This window comes from Balaenoptera physalus (genome assembly GCF_965194825.1).
Source record: "Balaenoptera physalus genome assembly, chromosome: 2".
In the NCBI taxonomy this organism is placed as follows: domain Eukaryota; kingdom Metazoa; phylum Chordata; class Mammalia; order Artiodactyla; family Balaenopteridae; genus Balaenoptera; species Balaenoptera physalus.
Genome location: NC_138883.1, coordinates 73,220,995 through 73,247,712, shown reverse-complemented (window position 1 = coordinate 73,247,712; position 26,718 = coordinate 73,220,995). Strand labels below are relative to the sequence as shown.

At 40.3% G+C, this 26,718-nt stretch overlaps 1 protein-coding gene across 7 annotated transcripts in view; it reads right to left on the bottom strand.

Annotated features, from left to right (window-relative positions):
* STXBP6 (syntaxin binding protein 6) overlaps positions 1-26,718 on the bottom strand; it is a 270,134-nt gene that overhangs the window by 7,330 nt on the left and 236,086 nt on the right. For 6 of the 7 annotated variants that reach the window (XM_082450044.1, XM_082450050.1, XM_082450047.1 and 3 more), the window contains one exon: positions 2,274-2,431. In XM_082450044.1, coding sequence (XP_082306170.1) covers positions 2,274-2,431 — 158 coding nt within the window. Of the gene's footprint in view, positions 1-2,273; positions 2,432-13,628; positions 13,814-26,718 lie in introns of those variants that run through there. The other variant, XM_082450049.1, reaches the window with a different exon arrangement.

Below are 26,718 nucleotides of genomic sequence, written 5' to 3'. Positions count from 1 at the left end.
TGCCTTTGGTGGCCTAATCAGTTTCTGTTCTGACAGGTCCTGTTTGCAAGGGCTGCTCTGTGTTTAGAAAGTGTCAGCATTCAGCAGGAGGCCCTCCCACCCCCCTTTGGAGGGCACAGAATCTTCACCACCAGTCCCTCCCCACCCCTGGGCTGGGATCCTCGGTCACATTTCTCCAACCCTCTACAGTGCTCATCATGTGATGGATTGCAGCAGGCTCAGCAGAAAGCATTTTTATGTAAACAATTATAACTAATACTAACTGAGGTTTATATGCACCAAGTATTGTGCTAACCAATTTACAGGTTTGAATGCATTCAATTCTCTCAACACCCTAGGAGAAAGGTACTATTATCAGTTAGCCCTATTTTACTGATGAGGAAACTGGGGCTTAGAGAAATTAAGCCCCTGCCCAAGGTCATGGAGTTGCTAAATCAAACACAAGATGTTAACTACCATATCATACTGTCTTCCCAACTACCTAGCAAACTTGGCCACAGTATCAGGGAAACAGGGTGACCAGGGCCAAGAATTCTGGCCATCTGGTTAGGTTATCCAACCCAGTGTTTGTATGACCTCCTCTGAGGCAGACAGTGACATGGATGACCTCCAGGTATTGTCTACTCCGCATTAGGAAGAATGATCTCACAGACTTCCTTGGTAACCTGGTTCATGGCCTAATCATTAACCTAAACTCTTATTTTAGCAGAATGTTATCAGTGCACCACTGAGTGCTCTATTCTGTATAACAAGACATGAAAGAGAATTGCTGCAATATCGCCCTTCCCAGACCTGAATACAATTAAAAAATAATTCCTGTAGTCTTCTCTTCTCCAAATCAACACTTTAAATGTTTCCCCAGACTTCCACTGCCCATCCCCCTTTTAAATCACTACAGTGGCTGTTGCTATAAATGAAGTTGGTAGCAATTCTAACATCTCCACTCCATCATTATTTCTATATCACAAAGGCTGCAGAAGGGATGAGGGGAACCATAATTCTGAGCTTGCTCCCTCTGTGACAGCCGCAGCAAGACAGGCTCTGGCCCCCAGCAGGGCTGCCTGCACTTTCAGCCAGGTTTGAACTCCAAATGGGCCCCTAAGGCAGCAGTACAGTAAGACACTGTCATGATAGGGAATTGATGACACGAGACAGGTCTGTGCAAAGGGGATGCGGGAAGGGCAGGCTAGATGCATCCACTCAGATCTGGATCTGCAGTCAGGCCTGGGCTTACGCCTCGGGAAGGGGCCAGCCTGGCTCAGCTGGAGAGATTTTTCCCGTTGCTTTTCAGGTTGTCCATTCTTGTTTCCTCAACAAAAGCGGGGTTTTCTTTTGAAGCAAATTAATTTTTTCCCCAAAGGTCACCTGAAAAGCCTATCTTGAAAGGCCAGATCATGAGTCTGACATGCCAACAATTATCAGCAAAAGTTGTTTCTGGAAACCTAAATTCAAATCACTAGCCAAAAAAGAGCTGCCCTTTGATCCAAAGTACAAGAACAGTAATAAATCCTCTTTTATCACCTGACCAACAGGGCTTCTCTTTCCTTTGGTTTGTGACTGCCTTAGATAGCTGGCTGCCAATAAAAACTCCCCCTTCCCCTTCTGAAAGGCACATTTTCAGTGCATGTGTGAATATGCATGTGTACACCTGAGGCATGTGGAAAACACCATTCTCTGGACCCAGAGGCAGGTGGGAATTTTGCAGGCAGCTCTGCACTAGTCAGGTCAGCCTTAGAGGTCCAAGGCCCCTCCACAGGGGAAACTAGCCCTGAGGTGCCCTGGGACTAGAGTTTGCTTTTTATACGGTAAAGAGATAAGAACACAGGATGCGAGGCTCATGACCAGAAAGGGAGAGCATGGAAAAGTAAGCACAAGAGCCCACAGTCCTCTTTCAAGCACTGGCTAACAGAGGAGGGATATTCTTACACCTGTCCTACCCCCACCTCCATCCTGTTCCCTGAAACTTGAGCCTTAAACTTCTGGGTAGGAAGTAAAGATGGTCCACATTTCCCAAAGATACGGGGTCAGAGACAGGGCTGAAGACAGCAGAAACGAGATAACCAAAGAAACAGGTCCAAGAAGAAATCTTACCAACTCTGGTACTTACTAAGTAGCAGAAGGAAACTGTATACAGGGGCCAAAAAAAAAAAAAAAGGCTTGACTTTGTGCCTGAGGTTTTTCTCCCACCTGGGAAACATACTGAAATAAAGTTTTGGGCACCAAAGCTCCTTGACAACCCAGAGCTGAGCCCTCGGCCGTGCTGTGGGACCCACCTTGTGTGCAGTTTCTGCAAACTGCTGGGCGCTGTTCTTCATGTCTTCCGTCTTCTCCTCTGCGCGGCCTAAGCGCTCCCCGCGCTCGTTCAAGGCCTGGCTCGCTTTCTGCACTGCACTGGTCACGCTGTCGGCCGCTGAATGGAGGATGCTGTTTCCTGAAAGAGAACAGGAAGAACATGAGAAGCTGGCTCGGCTGACCTACAGTGACACCCCCCACCCAGGGTGAGCGCCCCGAAAAAGCAAGGTGGGTCAGACTCTGGAAAGGCCTCGAGTGTCTAGGAAACAAGTCGACTTTTCTTCTGACTTGGTCTGACTGACTCACTTTTAGGAAGAATACCCACTGACTGTAGGACCTGGGCAAGTGCTGAAGGCTTCTTTCGCAGCTTCATCACTGACAGCACTCATTTCCATTCTACCGGCATTCTGTTGGGTAAGGCTCAGAAGAGCGGGGTCCATCTGAATTTAGGACTTGGCTTGCAAAGGTAGATGGAAACCCTAACAAGTGCATAGAATTAGGCAAGTTCAGTGAGACATATCTGGATCATATGAGCATTTCCTCTTGACCTGAGGTTTAGATGGATAACCACAGGAAAACTGGGGGGTACAGAACTTCTCCAGATATGATACTCTGTATTCCTTTCAACTGTTCCCTTCCATTTTACCCCTTCACCCCTAAATGCATAGCCCCACGTAAGAAGCTATCGATCAGTCTCAAAGTTCAGAGGAGATACGTCAGTTCCCAACCTTGAATGCCGAGCCATGGCCTGGTTGGTTGGGCCTCTTTGCCTCTGATCTCAAGTATGTGAAACATGGGGCCTCAGCACTGTACTTAGCCAGCAGGTAAAAAACAGTGACAGAAACCTGTCCTAGAAGGAACTTAGCACTCCCAGATTCATGAATGATGATACTGAGAAAGTTGAAAACCATCACATTTCAAATGGTTATCCATCCCTGACATCCCATTTACCAGGACTGGAGAAGAGAATTCAACAGTGACAAACTGGCAGATGCATAACCCACGGAGACCTAGAAACTTGCCAAATTACAACCAAAGGAGATTTGTAGCTGTGTTTTGTTAATGCTGAGTGGAAGATAGTTAAATGGCATTTTATAGAATAGCTTTATGTCTTTGAATAAGTTTTTATTACATCATTTAACTTTGTACCTGGGATGGATACATCTAGCCACAGACAGCTTTTAATAGAAACGTAATTTCCACTGGTCTCAGCTGCAAAGGCTCCCTCATTTCTCCTCTGTGGGAACAGTCTGTGGTTTGTGGAAAAGGATCTCAGGCAAAGAAAGTGCCTGCCCCAGAGGAAGCACTTTGTAAATTGTTTTCCAGTTTTCTCCTTTAGGGGTGGATTTCAAGGGCTTCCACTATGCACTAAGGGGAGGAGAATGGAGTTAGCTTACTATTACTCAGCTGCATCAGGCACTACTGGAGCCAAGATAAGTCAGCACAGATTAACAGAGGAGACGTGGCTCTGGAGAAACTGGCTGAATGCAAGGGTTGGAATGGAAGGTCTGTCTAGGTCTTCAGAACAGATTTAGGAGGAGAAATCTGGGTTCCCATTTGCTTTCATATCATGGTTATGATTATAGCCTATCACCACTGCTTAATATTTGAATAGCATTTTGCAGTCATAAAGCATCTTTACAAATATTGTCTCATTTGATTGTCACAGAAATTCTACTGAGAAGACTGAGACTAGGTGAGGTTTAGGGCTTCCACAAGATCATGTCACTAGGAATGTGCCATAGCTAGCACTGGAAACTGGTTTCCCAGTGCCTTTTCCTTATTCTGTACCTTCCTCTCTGCAGATGTGGCATTGGTCATGGAAAGCAATCACTATGACAGAATTGTGAGAAGACCACCATAGATAGGTTTTGACAGGTTATTTCCCAAGGTAATGCCTGACTGTTTCTGTCCTAAAGAAACCTATTCCTCTTGGTAAATGAAGAGTTATTGCCTAAGCTGCACTGCAAGCCAGGTGCTCCCAAGAAGCAACAGGCCAATGGGAAAGAATAAGACAGTGAAGGGACTGAAGGTGCAGAGGAGTTGGGGGAGGGCACAAGAAAATCTCCCCTTCCTGCTTCCTTCCACATGCCCACAGCTTAGCCGCTAGAGGCTAGAGAAAAGATGGGGCAGGGTACCTGCAACTCCACAGCCAGGAACAGCTGCATTAAACCAAAGGGATTTTAGAATTAGTTATCATAAAATCAAGAGGGTATATAACCAGGATAGGTTTTTTTCCCATCGGAACTGACCCTCATGGTGCCCTCAAAGTAAGACACATCTGTGTTTCTAGAATGAATCTGCTTTGCGTGAGCCATACTGTTTTCCTGTCATGACTTTCTTAAAGTTAATCTTGTACAGACGTCAGATCAACACTGCACCCAGTTTTACATGATACTGTTTAACCAAGAGTTGTTGTAACTAGAAGAGAACCAAATGCTGTCTTCATTATTCAGTGATGACACTGCTGACCACTGTCAATAAAAAATCCACCTTCAGTTATTTTCAGCCACGAGGATGGATTTGAACAAATCTCATCACCTCAGTTGAAATGTCCTCCTCTGGTTTCAATTCTACCTGTATTTCAGGCTCAGTGAAGTCCCATTGCCTTTCAGGTCAATTACATTCTCTTCTCAACTTTGTAAGAGCTGTCTATATCCTTCTTGGGTGATTGATCAAGTACAGTCATGGACAACTCTTCTACCTCATTTCTTCACCCATAGATGCAGTGACTTCCCAGCTGGATTACATATTCCCTGAGGGCACCCTTTCACTCTGTTGACCATTCCCTAAATCTTGAATCTTCCTCCTCTAGATTCGGGTCTCCCGCTTGCTTGCTCTATTCTCTCTGATATCTTGCAAATGCTGTAATTCCAGGGTTCTGTCCTTGGCCCTCTTCTCTTTCTCGTTCTGCAGACTCTCCCTAGGACAAGTCTACCCAGCTCATGGCTTCAATGACCAAATTTTTGCTTTTTTCTAGGTTGTGCTGCCGAGGCTCCAGACCCATGTCTTCTTACTGGGCAACTTCAGGTGAGTCACCCAAAGTCATCTTGAATTCGCTATGTCTACACCTGACCCCATTATCACATCTGCTTTTCCTTTGGGGTCCCCTGCTCAGTCCGTAACTCCACTATCTGCCCAGCTTGCTCCTCAATTCAGAAATCTGGGAGCCCAGTCCAGATTCCTCCCTTACTTTTACCACATGCAACTACACGTCAGCTGCTATCCAGCTCTCTACTCTCTGCTCTCTTTGCCAGCTTCATTATCTCTGCATTGATCCAGTCCCTCTTGCCTTCAGAGATACAGCAAGAGCCTTTTGTTGTTAGGTGTCCCCACACATTTCTATAGTACGCTTGTAGAAAGGCAAATTCGTTACCATCGTCTCACTGCTTCCAAGATAAAATTGAGAACTTTGCCCTGCCTCACTCTCAGCTCATCTTAGAACCTCATCCATTTTTCCTCTCCCTAGCGATCTCCAATCCCACGCCTTGCCAAGTTACCTAAATTTTCGCAGATGTGTCATGTTTCTTTTACCTGTATGCTTTTGTGCTTACTGCTACCTCTGTGTGAACTCCGAGTCTCATCTTAGCCTTCCCACTTACTCCTATGTGCTTCAGTACACTTCAGACCCCTTTCCTAGGAAAGACTGTCATGTCTAGCCCACCCTAAACCATTGTTGCCCCCAACATACACTTTATCTTGTGTCTATTTCAAATGGTGCATTTATCATAATGCATGTAATTGCTGGGTATCTAGTGTGAGCTCCCTGAAGGCAGGGGCTGTGCCTTTCTCACTTTTGTATTTGCAATCCCTGGCACATAGGAGAGACTCAATAAATGTTGGTTGGCTTAGAGGCAGAAAAAATATATCATCCTTCTAATGATTTCTCCATGGCTTAGCAGAGGGTTGGACACGTGACTGATGCTGTTACATGATCTAACTAGGTCTTCAAATTCTAAACTTGCCAAATGACTAAGGGTTTAGTCTGTGTCTAATGAAGCCAGCTATCTCACCTAGAGATTGTGCCAGGCATTCAATGAATTAAGTCAACAACAAAATGCAAAAAGGGGAATGCTTTTGCTATAGTGAAAGTGAAGAGAAAGTTGGTAAAAAATCTGTTGTTACCAGCCTTAAAATAAACAACTGCAAGGTATAAAAATAACAGAAGTTAAATAGCTTTTAAATCCAATGCAAAAATAGCAGTTGCCTGACCACTTACTGTGTTCTAGGCAATTACTAAAATCTGCTCCTCACAACAGCCTATGGGATGGCACATCACTGATCCCATTTTTACCAATGGGAGCACCAACGGAGAGAGAGAGGGTTAGCAGTGCGCCAAGGATCCCACAGTAAGTGAAGAGCAGAGCTAGGTTTTGAACTCAGGAAGCCCAGCTCCAGAGCCAGTTCTCTTACTCACTGTTATATTGGCTCTCCATGGGAATTTTCTTGTATTTGAGATTAATACAGTCTGCATTAACTGTATGGAATGAAGACTTCAGTGTAGCAGTTCCTAAAGCATTTCTTAAAGCCATAATACAAAAGAAAACATCCTGTCATTATTACAAGCTAAAACAACTTACTATAGAAAATTTAGAATACATATTACACATATTATAAAAAGGCAATAAAACCGTGTAGTATTCAATTGCTTAGAGATAACCACATTTACATTTATGGTGCATTTTATTCTAGTAATTTTTCTGTCTATGTTTTTCTAAAACATGGTTGAGGCCATACTATATATATTTAGTACTGTATCCTATTGTGGGTACTTTCCCATGTCATGGAAAATTCTTTGAAAATACTGTTTTTATTCAGTTATTTCCCTTTTCAATATTGGGTGCGTGTCCAAAAGTGTCCTTCCTTCCTTCCTTCCGTGCACAACATTATATTTCATCTTCTGTATGCACTGCAGTGTGCTCACCACCAAAAGCTTAGTTTCCATCTGTCACCATACAGTTGACCCCCTTTTTATCTATTTCATCCTCCTCCGACCCCCTTCCTCTCTGGTAAGCACTACTCTGTTCTTTGTATCTCTGTGTCTGTTTTCCTTTTGTTTGGCTTGTTCATTTTTTTAAATATTAATTTTAACTTAAAAAATATTCCACATATGAGTGAAATCGTACTGTATTTGTATTTCTCCTTCTGACTTACTTCACTTAGCATAATACCCTCAAGGTCCATCCGTGTTGTCACAAATGGCAAGATTTCACTTTTTTATGGCTGAGTTCCATTGTCTATATACACACACACACACACTATATCTTCTTTTTTTTTTTATTAGTTGTTTTGTTTGTTTTTTTATACTGCAGGTTCTTATTAGTCATCAATTTTATACAAATCAGTGTATACATGTCAATCCCAATCGCCCAATTCAGCACACCACCATCCCCACCCCACCGTGGTTTTCCCCCCTTGGTGTCCATACGTTTGTTCTCTACATCTGTGTCTCAACTTCTGCTCTGCAAACCGGTTCATCTGCACCATTTTTCTAGGTTCCACATACATGCGTTAATATACAATATTTGTTTTTCTGACTTACTTCACTCTGTATGACAGTCTCTAGATCCATCCACGTCTCAACAAATGACTCAATTTCGTTCCTTTTTATGGCTGAGTAATATTCCATTGTATATATGTACCACATCTTCTTTATCCATTCGTCTATCGATGGGCATTTTGGTTGCTTCCATGACCTAGCTATTGTAAATAGTGCTGCAATGAACACTGGGGGGGCATGTGTCTTTTTGAATTATGGTTTTCTCTGGGTATATGCCCAGTAGTGGGATTGCTGGGTCATATGGTAATTCTATTTTTAGTTTTTTAAGGAACCTCTATACTGTTCTCCATAGTGGCTGTATCAATTTATATTCCCACCAACAGTGCAAGAGGGTTCCCTTTTCTCCACACCCTCTCCAGCATTTGTTGTTTGTAGATTTTCTGATGATGCCCATTCTAACTGGTGTGAGGTGATACCTCATTGTAGTTTTGATTTGCATTTCTCTAATAATTAGTGATGTTGAGCAGCTTTTCATGTGCTTCTTGGCCATTTGTATGTCTTCTTTGGAGAAATGTCTATTTAGGTCTTCTGCCCATTTTTGGATTGGGTTGTTTGTTTCTTTAATATTGAGCTGCATGAGCTGTTTATATATTTTGGAGATTAATCCTTTGTCCGTTGATTCGGTGGCGAATATTTTCTCCCATTCTGAGGGTTGTCTTTTCATCTTGTTTATGGTTTCCTTTGCTGTGCAAAAGCTTTGAAGTTTCATTAGGTCCCATTTGTTTATTTTTGTTTTTATTTCCATTACTCTAGGAGGTGGATCAAAAAAGATCTTGCTGTGATTTATGTCAAACAGTGTTCTTCCTATGTTTTCCTCGAAGAGTTTTATAGTGTCCGGTCTTACATTTAGGTCTCGAATCCATTTTGAGTTCATTGTTGTGTATGGTGTTAGGGAGTGTTCTAATTTCATTCTTTTACCTGTAGCTGTCCAGTTTTCCCAGCACCACTTATTGAAGAGACTGTCTTTTCTCCATTGTATATCCTTGCCTCCTTTGTCATAGATTAGTTGACCATAGGTGCGTGGGTTCATCTCTGGACTTTCTATCCTGTTCCATTGATCTATGTTTCTGTCTTTGTGCCAGTACCATATTGTCTTGATTACTGTAGCTTTGTAGTATAGTCTGAAGTCAGGGAGTCTGATTCCTCCAGCTCCGTTTTTTTCCCTCAAGACTTCTTTGGCTATTCGGGGTCTTTTGTGTCTCCATACAAATTTTAAGATGATTTGTTCTAGTTCCGTAAAAAATGCCATTGGTAATTTGATAGGGATTGCATTGAATCTGTAGATTGCTTTGGGTAGTATAGTCATTTTCACAATATTGATTTTTCCTATCCAAGAACATGGTATATATCTCCATCTGTTGGTATCATCTTTAATTTCTTTCATCAGTGTCTTATAGTTTTCTGCATACAGGTCTTTTGTCTCCCTAGGTAGGTTTATTCCTAGGTATTTTATTCTTTTTGTTGCAGTGGTAAATGGGAGTGTTTCCCTAATTTCTCTTTCAGATTTTTCATCATTAGTGTATAGGAATGCAAGAGATTTCTGTGCATTAATTTTGTATCCTGCAACTTTACCAAATTCATTGATTAGCTCTAGTAGTTTTCTGGTGGCATCTTTAGGATTCTCTATGTACAGAATCATGTCATCTCCAAACAGTGACAGTTTTACTTCTTCTTTTCCAATTTGGATTCCTTTTATTTCTTTTCTTCTCTGATTGCCATGGCTAGGACTTCCAAAACTATGTTGAATAATAGTGGTGAGAGTGGACATCCTTGTCTTGTTCCTGATCTTAGAGGAAATGCTTTCAGTTTTTCACCATTGAGAATGATGTTTGCTGTGGGTTTGTCGTATATGGCCTTTATTATGTTGAGGTAGGTTCCCTCTATGCCTACTTTCTGGAGAGTTTTTATCATAAATGGGTGTTGAATTTTGTCAAAAGCTTTTTCTGCATCTATTGAGATGATCATATGGTTTTTCTTCTTCAGTTTGTTAATATGGTGTATCACATTGATTGATTTGTGTATATTGAAGAATCCTTGCATCCCTGGGATAAATCCCACTTGATCATGGTGTATGATCCTCTTAATGTGTTGTTGGATTCTGTTTGCTAGTATTTTGTTGAGGATTTTTGTATCTGTATTCATCAATGATATTGGTCTGTAATTTTCTTTTTATGTAGTTATCTTTGTCTGGTTTTGGTATCAGGGTGATGGTGGCCTCATAGAATGAGTTTGGGAGTGTTCCTTCCTCTGCAATTTTTTGGAAGAGTTTGAGAAGGATGGGTGTTAGCTCTTCTCTAAATGTTTGATAGAATTCACCTGTGAAGCCATCTGGTCCTGGACTTTTGTTTGTTGGAAGATTTGTAATCACAGTTTCACCTGTGAAGCCATCTGGTCCTGGACTTTTGTTTGTTGGAAGATTTGTAATCACAGTTTCAATTTCATTACTTGTGATTGGTCTGTTCATATTTTCTGTTTCTTCCTGGTTCAGTCTTGGAAGGTTATACCTTTGTAAGAATTTGTCCATTTCTTCCAGGTTGTCAATTTTATTGGCATAGGGTTGCCTGTAATAGTCTCTTAGGATGCTTTGTATTTCTGCGGTGTCTGTTGTAACTTCTCCTTTTTCATTTCTAATTTTATTGATTTGAGTCCTCTCCCTCTTTTTCTTGATGAGTCTGGCTAATGGCTTATCAATTTTGTTTATCTTCTCAAAGAACCAGCTTTTACTTTTATTGATCTTTGCTATTGTTTTCTTTGTTTCTATTTCATATATTTCTGCTCTGATCTTTATGATTTCTTTCCTTCTGCTAACTTTGGGTTTTGTTTGTTCTTCTTTCTCCAGTTCCTTTAGGTGTAAGGTTAGATTGTTTACTTGAGATTTTTCTTGTTTCTTGAGGTAGGCTTGTATAAACTTCCCTCTTAGAACTGCTTTTGCTGCATTCCATAGGTTTTGGATCATCGTGTTTTCATTGTCATTTGTCTCTAGGTACTTTTTGATTTCCTCTTTGATTTCTACAGTGATCTCTTGGTTATTTAGTAACGTATTGTTGAGCTTCCATGTGTTTGTGTTTTTTACGTGTTTTTCCCTGTAATTCATTTCTAATCTCATAGCATTGTGGTCAGAAAAGATGCTTGATATGATTTCAGGTTGTTTTTTTTTTAAAGTAAATAATTAATTTATTTATTTTTGGCTGTGTTGGGTCTTCGTTTCTGTGCGAGGGCTTTCTCTAGTTGCAGCAAGCGGGGGCTACTCTTCATCGTGGTGCGCGGGCCTCTCACTATCGTGGCCTCTCTTGTTGCGGAGCACAGGCTCAGTAGTTGTGGCTCACGGGCCTAGTTGCTCCGCGGCATGTGGAATCTTCCCAGACCAGGGCTTGAACCCATGTCCCCTGCATTAGCAGGCAGATTCTCAACCACTGCGCCACCAGGGAAGCCTGATTTCAGTTTTCTTAAATTTACTGAGGCTTGATTTGTGACCCAAGATGTGATCTATCCTGGAGAATATTCCATGCACAGTTGAGACGAAAGTGTAAGCTTCTGTTTTTGGATGGAATGTCCTATATATATCAATTAAATCTCTCTGGTCTATTGTGTCATTTATAGCTTCTGTTTCCTTATTTATTTTCATTTTGGATGATCTGTCTATTGGTGTAAGTGAGGTGTTAAAGTCCCCCACTATTATTGTGTTACTGTCGATTTCCTCTTTTATTGCTGTTAGCAGTTGCCTTATGTATTGAGGTGTTCCTATGTTGGGTGCATATATATTTATAATTCTTATATCTTCTTCTTGGATTGATCCCTTGATCATTATGTAGCATCCTTCCTTGTCTCTTGTAACATTCTTTATTTTAAAGTCTCTTTTGTCTGATATGAGAATTGCCACTCCAGCTTTCTTTTGATTTCCATTTGCATGGAATATCTTTTTCCATCCCCTCACTTTCTGTCTGTATGTGTCCTTAAGTCTGAAGTGGGTCTCTTGTAGACAGCATATATATGGGTCTTGTTTTTGTATCCATTCAGCCAGTCTGTGTCTTTTGTTTGGGACATTTAATCCACTTACATTCAAGGTTATTCTCAATATGTATGTTCCTTTGACCATTTTCTTAAGTGTTTTGGGTTTGTTTTTGTGGGTCTTTCTCTTCTCTTGTGTTTCCCACCTACAGAAGTTGCTTTAGCATTTGTTGTAAAGATGGTTTGGTGGTGCTGAATTCTCTTAGCTTTTGCTCATCTGAAAAGCTTTTGCTTTCTGCATCAAATCTGAATGAGATCCTTGCCAGGTAGAGTAATCTTGGTTGTAGTTTCTTCCCTTTCATCACTTTAAGTATATCATGCCACTCCCTTCTGGCTTGTAGAGTTTCTGCTGAGAAATCAGCTGTTAACCTTATGAGAGTTCCCTTCTATGTTATTTGTCATTTTTCCCTTGCTGCTTTCAATAATTTTTCTTTGTCTTTAATTTTTGCCAATTTGATTACTATGTGTCTCAGTGTGTTTCTCCTTGGGTTTATCTTGTATGGGACTCTCTGCGCTTCCTGGACTTGGGTGGCTATTTCCTTTCCCATGTTAGAGAAGTTTTCAGCTATAATCTCTTCTAATATTTTCTCTGGGCCTTTCTCTCTCTCTTCTCCTTTTGGGACCCCTGTAATGCGAATGTTGTTGCGTTTAATGTTGTCCCAGAGGTCTTTTAGGTTGTTTTCATTTCTTTTCATTCTTTTTTCTTTAGTCTGTTCTGCAGCAGTGAATTCCACCATTCCGTCTTCCAGGTCACTTATCCGTTCTTCTGCCTCAGTTATTCTGCTATTGATTCCTTCTAGTGTAGTTTTCATTTCAGTTATTGTATTGTTCATCTCTTTTTGTTTGTTCTTTAATTCTTCTAGGTCTTTGTTATACATTTCTTGCATCTTCTTGATCTTTGCCTCCATTCTTTTTCCGAGGTCCTGGATCATCTTCACTATCATTATTCTGAACTCTTTTTCTGGAAGGTTGCCTATGTCCACTTCATTTAGTTGTTTTTCTGGGGTTTTATCTTGTTCCTTCATAGCCCTCTGCCTTTTCATCTTGTCTGTCTGTCTTTGAACGTGGTTTTTGTTCCACAGGCTGCAGGATTGTAGTTCTTCTTGCTTCTCCTGTCTGCCCTCTGGTGGATGAGGCCATCTAAGAGGCTTGATGGGAGGGACTGGTGGTGGGTAGAGCTGACTGTTGCTCTGGTGGGCAGAGCTCAGTAAAACTTTAATCCACTTGACTGTTGATGGGTGGGGCTGGGTTCCCTCCCTGTTGGTTGTTTGGCCTGAGGCAACCCAACACTTGAGCCTACCTGGCCTCTTTGGTGGGGCTAATGACAGACTCTGGGAGGGCTCACACCAAGGAGTACTTCCCAGAACTTCTGCTGCCAGTGTCCTTGTCCCCACGGTGAGCCACAGCCCCCCCTCCCCCGCCTCTGCAGGAGACCCTCCAACACTAGCAGGTAGGTCTGGTTCAGTCTCCCCTGGGGTCACTGCTTCTTCCCCTGGGTCCTGATGCGCACACCACTTTGTGTGTGCCCTCCAAGAGTGGAGTGTCTGTTTCCCCTAGTCCTGTCCAATCCTGCACTCAATTCCCACTAGGCTTCAAAGTCTGATTCTCTAGGAATTCCTCCTCCTGTTGGCAGACCCCCCAGGTTGGGAAGCCTGATGTGTGGGGCTCAGAACCTTTACTCCAGTGGGTGGACTTCTGTGGTATAAGTGTTCTGCAGTCTGTGAGTCACCCACCCACCAGTTATGGGATTTGATTTTACTGTGATTACGCCCCTCCTACCGTCTCATTGTGGCTTCTCCTTTGTCTTTGAATGTGGGGTATCTTTTTTGGTGCGTTCCAGTGTCTTCCTGTCGATGATTGTCCAGCAGCTAGCTGTGATTCTGGTGTTCTCGCAAGAGGGAGTGAGAGTACATCCTTCTACTCCGCCATCTTGGTTCCTCTCCCCAGGGAGATCTATTATATGCAAACTGTTAGTAGTCCAGGAACATGAGTACCTCTCATATTGTATACCCAAAGTGTTCAATAATAATTTATTCCTTGAGTAGATTAAATAGTTCCTATTCTGTCCTTGTCTACTGTATTAATTTTTTCACCAAGAGTATTTTCATGGGTAGACATAAGGTTCACTTAAACCTGGTCCAGTATTAGTGACATTCAGATTAATTTAGGTATAAATCTATCTATAGGATACACTCAAGATGTTCTTTTTTTTCTACTTCCAATCTTCATTGGTCAGCTTCTCTACCATTAGAGGCCATATGAGCAAAAGACAAGAAAAGTCACGTGGAAACTTGGTTCCCTGATGGCAGGGTCCCTTTTCAGTCCTAAAGGCTCTCTGAACCGTGTACATACTTTTCTGCTTCCTGAGATGAGCAGCCATCTCCACCCCTGTCGGTGGTAATTCAGTTGCATGGTAATCGTGATCCTTCCAAGGAGGTTCTGCTTAGGACTGTGACTTGCATTAAGCATTTTATAAATGAATAATAATTTAAATAATAATGATATTAATTTCTACACAGTGATTAAATGCAAAGTTCCACCTGGTGAAACAAGTTAGTTCTTAATTCACAGACTCCATTAATTATCTGAGAGCTTGGATAAATTACCAAGTTCTTTCTACATTACATTGACTAATCAATACTAATCACACAGCTGCATCTCAATGTTGGACAACCTCTAGGAGCCCCTTTAGAGATGGGAGATTCTTCCAAACTGTTAAATTTTAAAATTTCATTTGTACTCTTGTGGTAGTGACTAATCAGATAAATTCTGTTACAAATCCAGGTTATGTTACATCAGCTTTCCAAAAGGAAGAGTTGTTAACCCATGCTGGGCACGGATGCAGTGTGAACATCAGCTAGTTGCAGAAACTGCTACAGTTCACTGAATGGTTACTATGTGCAGTGCTATGTTAAACTTTCAAATTCCTCAAAGAAATATCTTCTTACCCTACTTTACAATTAAGGAAATAAGTGGTCAGGAAGGGGAGATAGCTTGCCCAAGGTCACCTAGATCTTGACCCCGAAGCTCTTTTTAAAAAATCATTTTGTAAAATAAAAATTGTATATATTTAAGGTGTACAACATGATGATTTGATATACATATACACAGTGAAATGATAACTACAGTCAAATTAATTTTAACATAGCCTTCTCCTCACATAGGTACCATTTTTATCCCTTTTTTTTTGTGGTGAGAGCACCTGAAATCACTCTTCAGCAAACTTCTAGTATTCAGCTGTAGTCATCATGCTGTGCATTAGATCTCTAGACTTATTCATCCTACATAACTTCAACTTTGTACCCTTGGACCAACACATTCCCATTTCCCCCACCTCCCTGCCCATGGTAGCAAGACACAGAAAGAAAAAAACCTGCATGACCTCACTTATATATGGACTCTAAAAAAGCTGAATACATAGAAGCTGAGAGTTGACCTCAAAGCTCTGAACAACTATGTCAGCATTTCCCAAAGTGGTTCTGTGGTTTAAAAAAGTGCTACATAGAAAGCCCAATTCTATGGTACATGACTTTATGAAATGCCAGTCTGGTTCCTTTATTGCAGAACTTTGGAAAACCTTTAATATACTAACATAAATTGTAATCAAAAGAAGGTAGGGGTGGGAGCAGGAAAGATCTGCTAGCAGAATTTCCCCAGTATATTTACTCACAGGTTCCTTCTGCATAGATTATCTTAGGGTGGATTTCTGCAGAATCTGTTTTGGGAAATGCTACAATAAAGTATACTGATTGCTAAGTTAAAGCAGGAAAAATAAATCAATCCAGGCTGTCCTCATCATTTTAGCAATAGATGGACTAGTCATATAATTACATTAAAAAGGCTTGCTTTATAGGGCAGCAGAACAGATATAGCATGCTGAGTGGCAGTTCCAGAATTATCTTTTGTCTTAAGTCGGTGGCTAATTTCAGGGACCATGAAACTTGTTTGTTTCCTGCAGCTGGATGACAAAGAAAAATGGACTCAGAGTTCAGGAATACTTTGTAAACCCATAAACTCAAAAGTCTACTTGAAGGAGACCTTGGAGTTATCTATTGCTGGCCTTACCAAAGGAAGAAGAATGGACCATTCTATCAGGCGATTCTCTTCTGCTGGCGATGTTAAAGTAATTTAGTGGAACCTCAGCCTGTTCCCAGGTCAAAGGCATGTGCCATAGCTAAGAACTCAGGAGAAAGCCCAATGGACCCTCCCTGTCCTATAAAAGGTATGAGTGCATACCCTCCTTTCAATTCACTGTCCAAGTATTTTCAATGGCAAGGGTCAAACATTTAGGATTTTATTCACGTCCTTTAAACACTTAAACTCAGGATATGTAAAGAAATTCACATCTGTTTTTTTTAAAATTTATTTTATTTGTACTTATTTTTGGCTGCGTTGGGTCTTCATTGCTGTGCGTGGGCCTTCTCTAGTTGCGGCGAGCGGGGGCTACTCTTCATTGCGGTGTGTGGGCTTCTCATTGCGGTGGCCTCTCCTGTTGCGGAGCGTGGGCTCTAGGCATGCAGGCTTCAGTAGTTGTGGCACATGGGCTCAGCAGTTGTGGCTCGCAGGCTGTAGAGCGCAGCCTCAGTAGTTTTGGCTCGCGGGCTCTAGAGCGCAGGCTCAGTAGTTGTGGCTCGTGGGCTCTAGAGCACAGGCTCAGTAGCTGTGGCGCACGGGCTTAGTTGCTCTGCGGCATGTGGGATCTTCCCGGACCAGGGCTCAAACCCATGGTCCTTGCATTGGCAGGCAGATTCTTAACCACTGCGCCACCAGGGAAGCCCCACCAGTCTTTTAATATTCATTGAAACTTGGTCCTTATGAACATGTTCTTCCAGGAGTTATAGGGCATCAGGAGAATGAATTCAAGGATACTTCTTTTGGTTCTCTTTTGTTCTCAGAAGGGTGGCGGAAATGTAGCTTCAAAGAGGGAACACTTCTTCTGAGGTTAACCACCTAAAGTGCCTCTAAGTTTGGTAAAACTGATTTTGTTCTCTGTCTTTGGTATGTATGGCAATAAGCCAGAGATGATCGGCAGCTCTCTGCTTTTATTACAGTTGGAGGCGAGGGCTTTTTACTTTAATAACCACAATTTCAAGTCCTGATAGATACAATTTGAAAACCCTCTACAGAGTTACTGGCCAAAACAAATTCTGTTCAACATGGGCAGCCTGGTACTTGCTAGCTGTGTGACCTTGAATGAATACCTTACTCTCTGGGCTTCAGTCTGTTTCCTCACCTTCCATGGGGGCTGATCCAGTACCTACCTCAAAAGATTGTTGGGAAGAATAAATGAGGTTGTACAAGTACGGCACTTAGACAGTGCTGGGCACATAGCCGACACTTTAGCCATTTAGACACTTCAGTTATCTGGCACTAAAGAGTCTTTCCATTAAGCTTTCCACTTTAGCTCATCTTTTCTTCCCTACTCTCACTCACCCTGAACATTGCTGAAGGAAGAGTCTACTCCCACTGCGACCCCTCATACTCCCAGGCACTCTGCACTTTTAGTGAAGTGGCTTCCACCCCACTCTCCTAACACTGTCTCTCAAATTCACCAATGACTGATCAAGTCTACTGCTTATTTTAAGTTTCCTTCACTTGGCCACTGGACTACAAGTGGGCTGACTTAAAAGCTGCTCTTTCCCTGGGCTTCTATAACACACTGTTTCTTGATAACCTCCCCCAGAACCCCCATCACTTTGATTCTTCCCTGTCACTTTCATTTCTTTCTTGGTTAGGGCTGTGAGGTCAGAGAGGTCTGGGTTTGAGTATGTCTCTGCCATGTACTAGCACTGTGATCTCAGGTCAATTACTTAATCTCTGTGAGCCTGTGTTTTTCTCATAAGCATAATGGTTATAAAAACAGTACCTCTTTTTCATAGAGTTTGTTTTGAGAATTAAATAAAATATATACTTACCATAGTGTTGGTAGTGCAGTATGAACTTAATATACACTGCAGTATTAGTAATATCTGATTCATTCAGCACATTTATTGTAGAATAAACATGGGTTAGACATAACCTATACATGTCTGCTTCTCAAATTTTACCTTAATATTAGCCTATTCTTTCCCTCCTCACCCTCCATCTGACCTTTTCCTCCTCCTGAATTCACTGTTAGTTAATGGCTCTTCTGTCCACCCAGCATCCTACACTCAATTCACCTTTAACTCTAACTCTCCATCACATCCAAATGTTCATGCAGTCCAGGGCATTTATCTCAGCAAGGGCTCTTCACCCAGCTCTCCACTCTATTTCTAGTACCTACCAGGTCATACTGGACCACCACAGAGGCCTGGGTGGTTTTCCTGCCACTGATCTCTCAGTTCTCTAACATAGCATGCCCTTCTTTCCATAGTGCTAACCTGATCATGCTTCTTCCTTGTCTCAACCTTTGTTGGCGCACTCATAATACAACACGGTCAGCTAAAGCAGTCCTTCCTGATTTAATGCCACGCTACTTACTGGCCACCCCCAACAGACTCCAATCTCTTTCTACTGCCTAATTTTTTGACAAATTTTAGAAAAGTCATTAAAATTTTATCAGTCTCTTACTATAGGTAGAGTATATAATAAACGAATTTGGAAAAAATCAATGTGAATAACAAGGAACACTGGGTCCAGCTCTGTCCTTAAGAGTGTCTAAACATTGGCAATAGCAGTTTTTTTTTTTTTTTCCAACACTGATAACTTAAATGCAAACCTAGCACTTAGGTTTTGGTGGCTAACACCGTTTTCTGCTAGAAGAAAGCAAAGTTCTTTGGAAAGTAGTGAATTCTATGCCTTAGGGCAAGGAAAACTCAGGTCTGAAATGTCTTACTGCCAGACAACAAGGATACCTTCAAGGATGGTAGGGATAGTGCTGAAAGGAAAGAGAAGCCAGTTTAAAGCAGGTCCTACTAGACAAGTTGTGATATCAATTGTGATGTCAGAACTTCAATAGCAATAAAGGTTATGACAATGAAGAGGATAATAATTATAATAATTTTATATAACTTTGTGGAAGCCATAACTTTTTAATGCTGAGTTAACATAAAACGTACAAAAATGAAGTTGAAATCCAAAATAAGAACAACTATAATTGGATGCTTAATTTATTGACTTTAATAAGTAAGGATTATTAAAATATTTGGATATTTGATTTCTTCTATGTATTTATCTCTCTATAAAAGTATTATTTGTGTCTATCTGCACCAATAGCAATGGGTAAATACAGGAAACTATGAGTAAGCCAAAAGAATAGAAACTGTTCCAGAAAGGACTGATGGGTGTCAATGGTCATTAGCAATCTGGCTATCTGTTCAGATCACACCTGCTAGGAGAAGAAACCGCTGGATAACTTGACAAATTATGATAAGATAGTAATGAGGCATTTGTATGTTTCCTAATATACCAGATCAGTGTATAATAATGACACGGTGGAGGACTATGTAATGCCGGCCAAGCAAAGCAGAGGGTACCCTGATCTGGAGGAAAACTCATCATCAACCAGATGGACTCATGTAAAAACCGTGGGCTTAACAGTGCTGCTGATGTGAAACATCAAGTCCAATTACAAAAAGAGACCCAGTGAGATATCCAGGGACTCAGGTTTGAATCACTTTGTGAGAAGAAGTCAGGCTGTGCCCTGTCCAAAAACCAACTGTTTGCCAACCCAATTCCTCTAGACTCAGGAAACATGAAAATAAGCGTTTCAATTACATTTAGAAGATCTATGAAGAAGTAAAGAAATAATGAAGACATATATTAAACTCATGGTGTTGCTAGTTCATAACAGGCTTAAATATAATATTCTTTTAAGTATTGTAATTGTTATTTTTGCACGTCTTATCTGTTTAAAGTATCTAAAATATTCAAAATAATCAGTCCCATTAAATTGCAATAAACAACGTTTAAAAGGGTAAGAAAATTTGATTTTCCAAGTTTTGTTTAGTAGAAATATTTTAAAAATTAAGCATGAAACAAAGCAAAAATAAAAGTATTTTCTCTCCATGCGCAACATCCCACCAGTCTTTAAAGAATACAATCGATATCTTCAAACATACCATCTCTCTTCTTGCCTCTGAGCTTTTGTACACTCTGGTTATTCCTCAACCTGTGATGCCCTTTCTTTCCTGGACTGCCTGGTAATTTGCACTCATCAGATGTCACCCCATCTTTTCCAAATTTCCCTGCTGGTTTGTTTGTTTATTCATTCATTGAAATGTTTTTCAGTCATCTTTTATCTGCCATAGGCACAGTCCTAGGTAAAAGAGACATGCTCTCCCAACACACTGTCTGCACCCCCCCCCCCATGCCAGGCAAGGAGCTCGTCTAGAAACAAGAGGCAAATTATGTATAGTTTAAAACAATATGTGTAGGTGTATGTATGTTATGTACACACACACACACACACACAAATACAATTTAAAAACTGCAGGGCCGTTAACAAACAATGTGCTGTGATAGTGAATTCAAGGGAAGGGGAAGCATCAGTAAGGAAGACCTGTCTGAAGAGCTAATATTTAAGCTGTGATGTGAAAAGACAAGCTGGGGCAAAATCCATGTGCAAAGGCTTGAAAGGGGGAAAAAAACTTATGTGTTCCATGAGCCAAAAGACTGGTGTGGCTATAAAAGGGGGAACATGGTTTGAGATGAGCCTAGGGAGAGAAGCAGCAGTGGATTATGTAGGGACTTAAAGACCGTGGTCATGAGATGGATGTTAAGTACAACTAGCAGCCATTGCAGGGTTTTAAAACAGGGGTAACCTGGACCGCGGTCATTTTTTACATTCTTGCTCTAGCTATAGTCTGAGAACAGGAGCGTGAGGAAAAACAGAATAAACAGTTAAGAAGCTATTGCAGTAACTCAAGTAAGAGATAATGATGGCCTGAGCTAGAATGATGTCAGTGGAGATGAGAGCCGTGGACAGAATTAAGACATACACTGAGGGACTACACATGGGAGATGAGAGAAAAGGAAGAATAGGGAGTGAATCCCAGGTTTCTGACTTGAGCAAGTAGGTGTATATCTTTACAAGATAGAAAAAGTTGTTGGAAAGACAAATTTCCTTGGAGGGTGAGCAGATATGAGAATCAAGTATTTCATTTTGGATAATTTTATGCTTAAGTTGTCTTTGAAATGTCTAAGGGAAGTCAGTAAGCAAATAGATATTCCTATAGAAGCTCTGCAGAGAAGTCTGTGATGGAGATGAAATTTCTAAGTCACCAGCATAGAAAGAGAGTGGGAATGGGTAAGCTTACCTAGAAAGCAACATGGGAGAGAGAAGGGAAGGGGTCCCCAAACCATACCTTTAAGAATTTTAGCATTTAGAGTAAGGTGAAGGCAAAAGTGGCGGCAAAGGACACTGAGAAGAAATAGCCTGAGAGGCAGAGAAAACCCAAGGTGAATTTGGCATAGTGGAATCGAAGTGAGGACAATACATCAAAAAGGCACTATAATAGTGCCAAGATAATTCAATGGGGAAAGAATAGTCTTCAGTTAGATGTACTAGGACACCTGGCTATCCACATGCAAAAGAATGAAGTTGGACCTTACCTCACGCCATACACAAATTTAACTCAAAATGGATCAAAGACCTAAACGTAAGAGCTAAACTGTGAAACAGAGAAAGCAAGGGCACAAATCTTCCTCACCTTAGATTAGGCAATAACTTCCTAGATATGACACCAAAAGCACAAGCAACAAAAGAAGAGTAACTTCATCAAAATTAATAAGAAGATTATGCTCCCTCTTCCAAGCTTCCCTAGCACTTTATTCATGCCTCCATTACTATATTTAACACATTACATTATAATTATCCATTTAAGTGTTTAGCCAAATAGACTGTGAATTTCTTATATTTTCCTGACTTTTTCCTCTTCATTTGTATATTTGGTGCCAAGGAGAGTACCCAACCTATACATCCCGTGCATTATGTGGCTGGTACTACTATATGAAAATAAATACATTTTTACAAATATGAAATAAGGATACAAAGGGTGGAAAATATAGAGAAACCTCACCAAGGAGAAAGAACTCACCAAGGCTAATTTATTAACATGGAATAGGAAGTTAAATGGTCTTGGATTAAAACAATAAAAGGTTGAGTGGTTTGAGGCTCTAGAAATAGAGAACAAAGTCTGAGGTTGAGTATCCTTTACAATAATCAAAAATGAATTTACTGTGCCCTTTAAGAAAATATGATTGCCACATGTAGCATGTGTCCAGCCCAAATTGTTTCTTAGAGATGTTTTACCCTCAAACTAATTCAAATTGTCTCTTAATCCTATTGCCATTAAGTGATCAGGCTCTTTGGGAATTTAGCATGACTTCTTCATGTAAAACAAGCTAATATCCCTATGCTTTACACTGGAAAGCAACTTAGGGGTCATCCAGTTCCTAGGAGAGAAAACTGTGGTCGGAGGGGTAAGTGAAAGGATTTGCTCCAGGCACATCCCAGGTACTGCAGAGCTGACCCTAGAAGCCATGTTTGCTGGCTTGGAGCTCAGTGAGGTTTTCAGCTCCATCATGGTCTTCAGCGTTCAAGAAAAACACATGCAGAAGCTGAGAATCTGGCAATTGATTTCCTTAAGACAATCTATACAAGTGTCCCCTTTGGAAAGTGTGACCCTTAACACCAGTGAATATGTACCCATACACCAGTTTGTGATTTCAGTGTATGATACTACCCAGCTCTGATTTCATAATCATAAAATCCAAGGGGAAAATCATACACTTCAAGGAAAAGTGTACACGTACACAGCACCAGGGATATCTTATATGGCCAATTTATGTGGTCCAAAGGACTGAAGAATTGTGAAGAAAACTTTCGGTTACTGAAAGCTCTTCTGACAGTTCAGTCCTTAAACTGGCAATGTGACGAGAATCAAACAGTGCACCACGGGAAACCTCTTATCTTGAGCAGGTGAAATGAGACAGATGAACTTCCACAGACAAAGATAACCCTGCTGCTAAATTTCAGGTGAAATATGCTGAACATAACAAAAACCTTCTATTATAGTCACCGGGGTTACCTTACTACTGGATTAGGTCATCATTGTTGTAGTTAAATCCTATTTTTTAGGAGATAAGAGAATCAAGTCAGCCTGCAGCCATGACCTATTTCCTTTTATGATATTGGCATCTGAAAATTTCAAAGTTTGGGTCAATTACGCTTCAGACATGGTCATGGGTAACAGAATTCAGCAGACAGTTCACTGAACTTCAGTTTCCCTTTCTGACTCTGTCCCATACTGGCACCCTTATGAACTTAAGAGTCATTTAATTTCTTGTTTTAATATGGTGAATGCAAAACCGGAATCTCACCTCACAGACAGACTGGGAATATGGCGATGAGTGAGCAGCTGTGCTAACATATGTCAAGTACAGTTTCTGTCCAGGCTGATAGTTGTACCATCTCTCTGGTATCATACTTAATTTTGAAATTGATATAGAATTCCAATGGGTTTCATGATTATTCATTAGTTAGTCTACAGTCTAAATTAAATGTATTTTGTTTGATTACTAATGAATTCCTGTGACACATTTTACTTCCTAAGAAGAATGCTCTGAAAACTCCTGCCAACTGGTCATTAAAATCCACTGCAGGGCTTCCCTGGTGGCGCAGTGGTTGAGAATCTGCCTGCCAATGCAGGGGACACGGGTTTGAGCCCTGGTCTGGGAAGATTCCCACATGCCACAGAGCAACTAGGCCTGTGAGCCACAATTACTGAGCCTGCACGTCTGGAGCCTGTGCTCCTCAACGGGAGAGGCCACGATGGTGAGAGGCCCGCGCACTGCGATGAAGAGTGGCCCCCACTTGCCGCAACTAGAGAAAGCCCTCGCACAGAAACGAAGACCCAACACACAATTAATTAATTAATTAATTAATTAATTAATTAATTAATTAAAAAAATCCACTGCAATTATCATCAACTGAATCGAATTACTCTCAGTTACGTAGAGAATTTTAATCTATACTGTATCATTTTAAACACAAATATTTTCAATTTATAGTAACAGGATACAAACTGAAAGAAAGAATGCTCAACCAACTGTAGACCTGGATGTCTATTATGAAAGTTACAAATGCAACCTGTTTCCACTTGTACTCTTCTTACTAGGAACTATGACTTGCTAAGTGCCTGCTATGTACCAGGACTTGTGCTAAATGCTTTACATCCATTATTTTATAAACTTTAATGGCTACCCTGTAAGACAGATACTCTCATCCCCCTCTTAAAACTGATAAAAGTCAGAAATTCACCTAAGATTATAATGCTGGTGAGTGACAGAATCTTGATTCGAATTCAAGTCTGTGTGACTCTGTTATCACTTTTTTTTTTTTTTGGTATCATAAGAGTTTCCAAAGTTTCCTAAGGGTACACCCTGTGAGGCGAAATCTTTTTTCTTTTCCTCACTTTGTTATCCTAGTTTTATTTTATTCATTTAAAATTTTTATTGGAGTATAGTTGATTTACAATGTTGTGTTAGTTTCAGGTGTACAGCAAAGTGAATCACTTGTACATGTATCCACTCTTTTTTAGATTCTTTTCACATATAGGTCATTTCAGAGTTTTGAGTAGAGTTCCCTGTGCTATACAGTAGGTCCTTATTAGTTATCTGTTTTATATATAGTAGTGTGTATATGTCAATCCCAATCTCACAATTTATCCCTCTCCTCCTTTCCCCCCTGGTAACCATAAGATTGTTTTCTACATCTGTGACTCTATTTCTGTTTTGTAAATAAGTTCATTTGTACCATTTTTTTTTAGATTCCACATATGTGCGATATTATACGATATTTGTCCTTCTCTGTCTGATTTACTTCACTCAGTATGACAGTCTCTAGGTCCATCCATGTTGCTGCAAATGGCATTATTTCGTTCTTTTTTATGGCTGAGTAATATTCCATTGTATATATGTACCCAATCTTAAAGTACCAAGGGTAGATTTTCATTTATCCCAGCCGCATGATGTATGCTTATACTTAGGATATGAACATGACATTCACATGCTGTTTTCCTTCCCTCTTCATCGCCTTGGTAACCTAAGCCACAATTCTTCCTCCTGGAATTCAGTTCTGATTCCCATTCTGTCTGTGCTTCCCATAGAACCCTTAGCATTTCTCTGATGAAGTATTTTATTATAATGCACCCAAACTGTTGGTCTACTTATTTGTACTTATTCTTGATCACAAGGGAAGCCCCTTTATTTTTTGGCATTTCCAGGTATGATGTCTCTCATTTATTAGGTGTCCAAGAGATGCTTGTTGAATGGATAGTGAACTGATAAAGACAATGGTTTTGGTTTTACAAAGATGTGATGAGGTTACTATTTATGCCTAAATCATTATTTTCATTGGTATTCTTCTTGGATTGTGCTATTCTAACCAGCACACAGAAAGGATCAACTTCTGGATGTCCTGAGATAAAATTCCAGTTTTACAGCATTTTTCTAAATTGTTGTTTGGGATTTCTTTTTATTCTGTCAAAGATATAATAATGTACAGAATACAAGCTCAGATTGCTATGGAATATGTTACTTTCAAAAGAACCAGCACTATTTCCAAAATTGTTGTTATGGGGAAAAGATGACACACAAAGTGAGTGAAAACCAAAACAGATTTTGCTTCTTCCTGTGTTTACTCTATTTAGAATATATGAAGGAAGGCATGTTTTTCACACCTCCTGTTTAAATACCACACGTTTAAAAAGGATTAAAAAAAATAAAAAGGATTAAGCATTGAAAACTCAATTTAGAAGAATAAACTTTTCATATATTTCATCCCTTGCCAACAAACAGGTTAAACTGTTAACAGAATCACATCTAAAAGATAAAAATTTCTGTCAATTTAAAAATATCTTGCATTTCACTCATTGGGTTTTCTAAGTATCATTATAAGCCACTTGTAATCTTTGTTGTGTGAAGGATCTTTATATTTTGAGGAATAAATAATCTTTGTACTTTTAAGGTATGTGACTGTTACATATCACATGAATAATACAGAGGCTAATGCTTCTTGAAATTTATAAGGTAGAGAGACCACACAGTGCTGAATAAATAATGATAATCTGGTTCGGGTGGGAATAATGAAAGGAAGTAAGGTGACCAGTGATTAGACTATTGCAAATATTCCAGGAAAAGATGACAAGGGCCTGAGCTATAATGGTAAAGATAGAAATGAAAAAGCAGAGTTTCAAGAGACACAGAGGGAACACCCAGGGTAAGGGAGAATGGCTTGTTAAAGATGACTTGTTTGCTATCTAAACTTACACCTAAAGGAACTAGAGAAAGAAGAACAAACAAAACCCAAAGTTAGCAGAAGGAAAGAAATCATAAAGATCAGAGCAGAAATAAATGAAATAGAAACAAAGAAAACAATAGCAAAGATCAATAAAAGTAAAAGCTGGTTCTTTGAGAAGATAAACAAAATTGATAAGCCATTAGCCAGACTCATCAAGAAAAAGAGGGAGAGGACTCAAATCAATAAAATTAGAAATGAAAAAGGAGAAGTTACAACAGACACCGCAGAAATACAGAGCATCCTAAGAGACTACTACAAGCAACTCTATGCCAATAAAATGGACAACCTGGAAGAAATGGACAAATTCTTAGAAAGGTATAACCTTCCAAGACTGAACCAGGAAGAAACAGAAAATATGAACAGACCAATCACAAGTAATGAAATTGACACTGTGATTTAAAATCTTCTAACAAACAAAAGTCCAGGACCAGATGGCTTCACAGGTGAATTCTATCAAACATTTAGAGAAGAGCTAAACTTCTCAAACTCTTCCAAAAAATTGCAGAGGAAGGAACACTCCCAAACTCATTCTATGAGGCCACCATCACCCTGATACCAAAACCAGACAAAGATA